The sequence below is a fragment of the Lepisosteus platostomus genome, chromosome 3, assembly GCF_059453375.1.
Source record: "Lepisosteus platostomus isolate fLepPlt1 chromosome 3, fLepPlt1.hap1, whole genome shotgun sequence".
NCBI lineage: Eukaryota > Metazoa > Chordata > Actinopteri > Semionotiformes > Lepisosteidae > Lepisosteus > Lepisosteus platostomus.
This window is the reverse complement of record NC_142613.1, coordinates 69,982,372-69,991,014: the sequence shown is the minus strand read 5'-3', so window position 1 is coordinate 69,991,014 and position 8,643 is coordinate 69,982,372. Positions and strand designations below refer to the sequence as shown.

Genomic DNA, 8,643 nt, shown 5'->3' with positions numbered 1-8,643 from the left:
TTCAGCCTGCAGGATAGACAAATTAGCCTTTATCGGATGAAGATCACCTTGGTGCTTTTGTCCAGAGCCATACCTTTTAAAGTAGTTCTTTAAAAGTGGGAGTAAAGCATCGGAAGAAGTACTTCTCCTCCAGGCTTCGTCTCCCGTCCTTCGCTTCCTTCAGCAAACCGGAGAAGCTGCGCTTTTTCAGCCATCGAAGGGCAAATAATTCAAAAGAAAGCATCTTGAGCAGCCGGGCAAATGGGTAAGCCTTCGCTCAGTTCTGCATGGTTCTGCATGGTTCAGTGGCAGAAAGATGATAGAAGCAGAACTTGTTTTGCACGCCTGCATAACGTGAGAGCTAAGCATAAAGTTGAACTTCGGCTGTAGTTAAAAAGATTTGGTGCAGTATCTCTTCTCCCGGTTTAAACATATATTGTAATGTATGGCTTTAATTTACTAGCTTTCGATAGAAGTTAATAGCAACGTTAATATATTTCTAACTTACAGGTTTCTCAAATGCATAATTATTATTTATTAAAAAAGCGATATCGGGGGTATTATTCGTGTTTTGCGCCCTAAAAAGCAATGGCATGAAGGAAGACGAATAAACAACGTGCAAAAGTGAAATATTAATATTGTAATACATCTATTATTATGCACAAGCTATTTATTTTGGAACGCCGTTTTTCCATGATATAAGTTAGGGCACTCATGGGAAGCGTTAGTGTTTTGACAGCTGTTTTTATTCATTTCTTATTTTCTTAAATGTTGACATTTATCATAATTATTTCTTTCCTTCTTGCAGAGCAAACCTATGGAGAGGTAAATCAGTTGGGCGGCGTATTTGTCAATGGAAGACCTTTACCTAACGCTATCCGACTGAGAATCGTGGAGCTGGCCCAACTTGGAATCAGACCTTGCGACATCAGCAGGCAACTGCGCGTCTCCCACGGCTGTGTGAGCAAAATCCTAGCCAGGTACAACGAGACCGGGTCCATCTTACCCGGTGCCATCGGAGGCAGTAAACCCAGGGTTACGACCCCCAATGTAGTGAAAAACATAAGGGAATACAAACAAGGTGACCCCGGCATCTTCGCCTGGGAGATTCGCGACAGGCTGCTCGCAGATGGAGTGTGCGATAAATACAATGTGCCCTCGGTGAGCTCGATCAGCAGGATTTTAAGGAACAAGATCGGAAACCTCTCCCAGCCTAACCAGTATGAAAACAGCAAGCAACCCCCTCCCCAGTCGGCGCTTTCTTACAACCACATTTATCCATATTCTTACCCGAACGCCATGTCGCCCACCGGGACCAAAATGAGTAATGCTCCCGGCGTGCCTGTCACCGCGGGCCATATGAGTATTCCGAGGGCCTGGCCTTCTGCTCACACTGTCACCAACATCTTGGGGATTCGAGCGTTCATGGATCCAGCAGGTTGGTACCTCAATCAACCTGCATACGTTCTTGTTTTCGTTGTATCTTTTCACTTAGCACATCGGGTTACAGTAATGCAATAGCACAGGGTGACTTGTAAATCTTTTTTTTTTTTAAAAACTTGAACTCAGAGTCCCAGGTAAACAACTTTAATTTTTCCAAAACCAAGGTTACAACTACGAACTATTAACTCCTTCTGCAAATAATTATAAGGCTGCATCTGCTTCATACGGGTGTTTTATCCTAGATTTGTTGCTGGTTTGTTTGTTTCTATTTAAGAAGTGGGTGTATTGCGATAGAAAAATAAAAAAAAAATCATCTTGATCCACTGAAAAGCAAACACTCGTGTTCCATAAACAGATAAAAATCGTCATATCTGCTTTAACGTGAACTTTTACACGGGTTACAGTTGAAAAGGGATTTTAAAGGCCTTTTACACAACATTGTGATTATAACGTCACCAGTCTAGACCCAGAATGCAATAAAAAAGCTTGGATGTCAGGCATTTGTTAGACGTGTAATCGTATATTGTTTGGAAAAGTATATTGATTATTCCAATGATTTTATGTTAAAAGCCATAATTTATTAAATAAACAATATAAAATAATATTGATCTCAAGATTTTTACAACTTGCTTGCAGTTTTCAAACGTATGCTTGAAGTAAATGACCTTAGATGAATTTGAACATGGAGCCGTTATCTAAAAATCTAAACAGTACATTCAACGGTCACAACCTGCTTTTTAAAATTATCTTTCCCTTTGTTAATAGACGTTCCAAAATCCAATTTCAGAAATATTATTTAAACTGCCTTAACAATATATCCAGATGAAGGAAATGTTTAAATGCAACTCAAGCATTTCCAATGACTACTTCTACAAAATGCATCCGACGAATTACCATATTTAGATATGATTGAACATATTCCTATTTTTTTTAAAGTTTACTATAAATCCCATAAACCCGTACAAAACATTAAGGCCTTCACAGAATTTGTTCTAAAACAAAGCCTTGAATTTGGAATGGATATGAATCTGGGTGACACTAAATACTGTTGGAGTACTCGAGATCGTTTGTCGTAGTATTAGTAGTATTGGATAATTAACACTTCATGGTTGTTTCAGCAGCCATCGCTGGTACCGAGGGATACCCACCGAAAATGGAGGACTGGGGTAGTGTTAACAGAACTACTTTTCCTACAGCTCACGGCGTCAATGGCCTTGACAAATCAGCCATAGACAATGACATTAAATATCCACAGGTAAGCACAACAGACGAATAACGCATGAAATACCCTAGAATAATAATAATACAAAATTCTCCGAAACATGTCTTTCGGAGCTTTACAACATGTTGTCAGGTGCTGTTTGAAATCAGATAGTGATAAAATGTTTTCATAAACTAAACGTTCAAAATGGATCTCGAAAGTCAAGTCATGTGCGTAAAGGGAGAGATTGTAGAGATTTTTCTTGAAACAACTTCACAAGGAGCCTACAAAGAGATATTCTGTAGAATATGTATATCTATCCTGGAACGAATAGGTTATTACAGATATTTTGCAATATCTGACAGAAAGAGGATTTTCTGTATGTTCGATTTTAACCCCCGTACGGATTCTCCTTATTTCTAAATATTCTTATGCAACGTATGTCGATCCTATATCGTGAACTTAGTTATGAATAAATAAAATCAAAGATAAGTCAGATAACTGCTTTTCTCGGTATCACCTGTCTCTCTCTGTTCTCGCTATATTCTTCCAGATGTATACATAACGATCGGTTTACTTGAAATATTAATGCGGCGGACGCGAATGAAATTAAAACTAGAGCGATTGTATTATTTCGCCTGTTCGTGTTTGCTAAAATGTAAAAATAAATAAATACATAATAATCATGTTTTGCAGCCTTCTTCCACGCTGTCCAGTTATGTTCCAGCTTGTGCCTATTCCCCATCCAATCAGTACGGGGTCTACAGCGGGCCTGCAGGTAGTTACGTGACCCCGGGTCACCACTGGCAGTCCCAGGGCACGGCTCTGTCCCACCCAGCGAGCGGGATGACGATGCACGGAGGAGAAATCCACCCCCCACTGTCCTTCAAACATCCATCAAGAGACGGTAGGCCGCATACTGTTTTACAGCTACAGGAATACACCCAACGGTCCTTCCATCATTATGATATTGCGGTAGAAAAACACATTGGCTTATTTAAATACAGTAAAAACCCGGTTTAACGGATCTCGCTCTGACGGGTTTCGGATTTAACGGATGGAATCTGTAAAGGGGGATTACGTGAAATCCCAAATACCTGACCTTCCCCTCAATAACAGGGGAATGCACTAATAATAAAATCTAACGATCTATTTTCTGCTTTCAAGTAGTACGTCCCCTAAATACGGCACAGGTTCGAAAACTCAGGAGTATCAGTGGTTGTTTATATAGGGATAATGCAATGGTTTATGATGGGTGCGTTTCATTTGCCTTAGCGAATGTTATACAATATATTTAGGACACGTTAAATAGAGAGCTTGTATATTTATGATAAAAAGGCGCAGGAACAATTTTTGTGTTGAATGTAATTGTTTAAAAAAGAAGTCAAAGATCCAGGAAGCATGTACAGTATATACATTTTATTCTCATATACTTTACAGTCATGGTGGGTTTGGGGCTAAAAAAAACATAATTTGTGATTTAACGGACATTTGGTAATAATGGAGACCCCCCTTTAAGTCCTTCTCCCCTTTAAGTCCGTTAAATTGAGGGTTTACTGTAATTTATAAGAACCATTATACATTATATCAATTGAAAATTGGACACTACTATTTCTCAATAAGAGGCCTACACTAAAGTTTATTCAAAAATTATATTAAGTACTTTCAGAAGTACTTAATTTCTCAGATGATTCACGTCTGCATTACATTTTCTTGGACTAGTATTTGTAATATGCAATTCATGTTAAAATGGCTGTATTATTGGCCTACCATAGGTTTATGTAACTCCTCAATAGAATACATTTCTGTGATGTAAATCCGGCTATTTTCCCCATTTATGTTTGTTGCCACTGGGAAAAAGTCAATTTTGGCCTGTTATGATGTTCCCTCAAACAATTTGTAATATCTGAAAGCTTTTACAGTAGAAGGCTGGTTTATGGCTCAAATTGAAGCTAACACATTGCAAATGAAATAATCTCTTTGGTGGTTCTGGAAATCAGTAATCATTTCACTTTGGTGTAATGCAAAAGTTCTTTAAATTAAAAAAAAGTGATCAAATGTTTCAGTGCTTCACCTTGCTTTCAACTAGATGAAATCAATGAGTTGCTAAGGAACAGAAGTTCTGTTGTAATACTGGACCAGTGGTAGATTTGGGCTCTATTTGATACGGCCAAGCCAAATTTTAAAAATAATTGTTTTTTGTGTTCTCAATGTAATCGTCATTTTGTCAATTTACAGTAAGTAAACATTCTGTGTAAATATCTACTGTTCCAGATTCTAAACAATTTTTAATGCAAACGAGGAAGCTGCTTATGTGAGATCTAAATAAAACTTGGACATCATGCTAAAACATTTACAATTAAATACATCTCTGGAGTGTCTCGGTGCGATTCAGGTGTCCTGGAATTAGCCTTTGCGACTTTGCAAAGACAGAAGTTGAAGATATGGTATTTATTACCTCTCTACCTTTCTAAGTATCTAGTGAAACCATAGATCCGGATAACCTGATACTGGTTCTGTGCCAGGAACAGTCAACAGTACCACACACCTTCGCCACACAGTGTAATGTCATGTGCTTAGCTGCTCTGAACCGAACAGTTTTCCTGCAATGTTCCCGCATAATTATTTTCAAAATGTGCCATGTAGCAAGTCAATATGGTTGTAGAAGTACACAGAGCACTAAGTGAATTGTACAATTTCTGCGCACTGCTGCAAATTATATTAATAATTAATACGATGTTATTTAAATCTGTAGTTTATGTCCTCTGTGTTTTACATAACTGTATTTGTGGGTCCAGTTTACTAACTCGCAATAGATTCATTAGACGTGAAACACAAATGCAAATCAATTCCAACTGTCATGTAACTCTAGGACTTAACATATAACCCTATACCCCAATTTAAAATGGCGGGGATAAACATCTATTGCTCTAGCGTGGCTCCGTGTGACAGAGAATCTGTATAAAACCCAAGGGTGTCTGCGCTGTTTGGAGATGTTAAGACTAATTCGGTAAAAACACTGGATAATGAAACGAGGTCTGCCATTTCAGTGCAGAAAGGCTGAACTGTGTGGTTGTCGGCTCTGTGTTCAGTGATGAAAGGACCCGCCTACGAAGGCGGCGCGAAGCAAGCACTGGTGATTTTTTAATGAGCCTTATTCTTCCAGATGACAAATACAGCGAAATGTTCGAACCGCAAGCATTTCCGCGATTGTCAGCGTGACAGGTCGTAGCCGATGAAGCGCGAGGACTTTATCTGCTTCTAAAAAAATGTGAAATGCAAGAAGGGCCCGTTTAAGTGTGCTACTACATCCGATTTTCGATTTTTATTTTTTCACTTCACTGCTTCCCGTTAAACTTTAACCAAAAAATAAAACTCAAGGGCAAGGTACTTCACTTAAAGTGCATCAGTAAAATGCTGTGCTGTATAACTGGGCATACAATCTATTTGTATAAAAGCATTCAACCAAATGTATTATGGATGACTGAATTCCAATTAAAGGAAAACTTTTAATTAACGCCTGAGATTTTCATTATAGTTTCCCTACTGTATATTCCCTGACAGAGATTTTTTAATAGCATTGTCTGTTATTACAAGCTAAATGCGGTATATACTTTTCTACAGAAGAGTGTAAAAAAGATTACATTTCCCGTTAACCATCGAAGAAAAATAAAATAAATAAAATAATTTTATGATAGATATTAACTGGAGTCAAGTTCAATTGACGTCTCCCCATAGCGCGAATAAGGGCAGCACCTCCCAAAGTGTAGCAACACACAGAGAATAATATAAAACGTCTTCCAGCTGAGGTGTTATCACAAACAACCAATATATGTGGCAAAACTACACCGTAAAGTCATTAACTGAATGTAATTTAAAGTCAGATATTCCAAAATAAATATGTTCATTGTTCCTTTAAAATTAATATAAATAAACTTTACTCACATCCAAGGTTCCAGTAACATAATGATACAAGTTGTTGTACAAGATCTATGTTTAACTCTGAAACGTACGGATTCACATTATACAGTACTTCAGGCCATTTTGTCCCTTGCTATATCTACAGTAGGAATGTAGATTGCATGACTCATGTTTTTAATACGTGTACCTAGCCGCAAAGACAAAAATAAATATCGAAAACGAAAAGACCCGCGAAAGCACAATGGAGAAATATGAAACCCTAAGGCTAAGTGAAGAACCTATCTTCCATGAAAACAATTCTATGATTATCAAGGATAAAGTAAGAATTAACGAATGTTTTCAGTTGAATTAAAATAAGGAGAACCCCAAGCCGCGGTTTGGTCAAAGGTAAAATGAAGAGATTCCTGTTCTTATAACTTAGAGGAATTTTTATTTCAAAAGTTAAACACGATCTTTTTAAAACAAATGCAAAAGGACAGGAAGAAATGAAAAATACATCTCAAACGTGAAATCCTTGGTAAACCAAGTTGGAATCAACTCGATTTTGTTGAGCATGAAAAAGAAAATTACTTCAATGGTGAAATACATACAGGCCTGATATAAAAATAACTTAAACTTTAATATTTACATATATTACCTCATCTGAAAATACAATTGTTTGTGTTTTATACAATTCTTAATTTCCTCAGTTACACCACATTTTCTACCCTTTACTAAACAAGATAATATATGATTGTTGAAAAAAAGGCTATTTACGTCATGTGAAAAAAAAACTGCGAATCTAGAAAGAATTTTCTATATACATTTTTGTAGAAAATAAGGTTTTGAAGTGAAGTGCGCAGGGTGTATGTGCGCATCATGTAGAAATATGAACATAGAACTCAAATTGTTGTTGCTTTATCGGTGTCCTGAGTGAATAAGCCATGTCTTAGGGGCGGAACTGAATCAAGCATTTTAGAGATATTCAATGGTTTTTGGATCATTGAGTTTTTCTACAGAAGAGCTTAATGGTTTGTTATTAAAATACTGATTTTGTTTTTATTCCACAGGTGATAGAAAACCCCCCAGTTCTTTAATCAAGCAACAGCATGAAGCCTTGAACGGCGTACATGGACTCAGTCTTCCTACCTCATCTCCTTAACTTTGAAAAACAAAGTCCACACAAATCAAGGACCCAAAATGTAGCGCATATGCAACTGAAGCATATATATTTAAAGCGCATTTCAAGAATTCAAACAGTAAGTAAAAAAGTACTATATTTATAAATTGCCAGTCAAAGTGTTAACTCAAGATAGGGCGTGCAAATATGATTCCAAAGTAGCCTTCTTAGAAATTGTTTCTCAGAAAAGCAGAAGAATGTAAAATGATAAAATGAAACGTAAATTTAAGTTTACCGTGCCTTTTTCAAACGGTGTTGGTGCTTGGGAGTTTTATCCTTTTTTTCACGTCTGCAAAAAAATAACATTACAGACTATGACATCCCGTTATCTGATATATTATCTTATTTAAATAAATAAAAAAATTGACGAACCCTTTTAAATTTGCGCACGCCCTACCTTTTATGTTTTTGGGACAGAAAACCGTGTCGGTATTTGTCGATTTTTAAGACCATCTGTAATCGTTAAAATCTGGCTTTTGCAAAGCCAAAAAAACAAATACAAGTTTCAAAGGATGTGAACAAGATCATTAAATGTTGTATATCGGATTGTAAATGTAAGATGATTTGCGAAAGCTTGAATTATATATTTTTTATAAAACCATGTGTAAATATGCTAAATAAAAGCGTAACAAAGCAAAATATGTTCCTTTATTAACCAATAACCCGCTGACCTCCACCTCAAAGCATGCGCAAATATGTCTTTGATTTACTGAGGGTTAAGCGGTCTTTGATTTAAGGGAAAACGAACATAAGAGATTCGAAGAATATAGAATGTCTTAACCATAATACATACATACAGTGTATTATTTGTTACATACAATGGCACGTTTCTAGCATATGTATTGTAAATATGATAAGTTGTAGTGTTATTTGATGACTGTGAGGATGGTAACACGCTTTTTAAAGAAAACCAAGTGGAAACGGTACCAAAAAAAAAAAC

At 36.8% G+C, this 8,643-nt stretch overlaps 1 protein-coding gene and 1 long non-coding RNA gene across 3 annotated transcripts in view; one reads left to right on the top strand and one right to left on the bottom strand.

Moving 5' to 3' along the window:
• LOC148675372 (uncharacterized) overlaps nucleotides 1-203 on the bottom strand; it is a 59,356-nt gene extending 59,153 nt beyond the window's left edge. The window contains exon 1 of the long non-coding RNA XR_015935508.1: nucleotides 74-203. This is a non-coding gene — a long non-coding RNA (uncharacterized LOC148675372). The remainder of the gene's footprint in view (nucleotides 1-73) is intronic.
• LOC148675371 (paired box protein Pax-1-like) lies at nucleotides 104-8,342 on the top strand. Of its 2 annotated transcripts, none has more exons than XM_088626635.1 (5): nucleotides 104-244; nucleotides 788-1,417; nucleotides 2,544-2,677; nucleotides 3,320-3,530; nucleotides 7,594-8,342. In XM_088626635.1, the coding sequence occupies exons 1-5, from the start codon at nucleotides 241-243 to the stop codon at nucleotides 7,683-7,685; spliced, it is 1,071 nt and encodes a 356-aa protein (XP_088482761.1). In that variant the 5' UTR covers nucleotides 104-240; the 3' UTR covers nucleotides 7,686-8,342. The 2 variants fall into 2 exon arrangements, with proteins under 2 accessions (XP_088482761.1, XP_088482760.1); XM_088626634.1 differs by having other exon boundaries at nucleotides 2,541-2,677.
• Nucleotides 8,343-8,643: the final 301 nt, after the last annotated feature.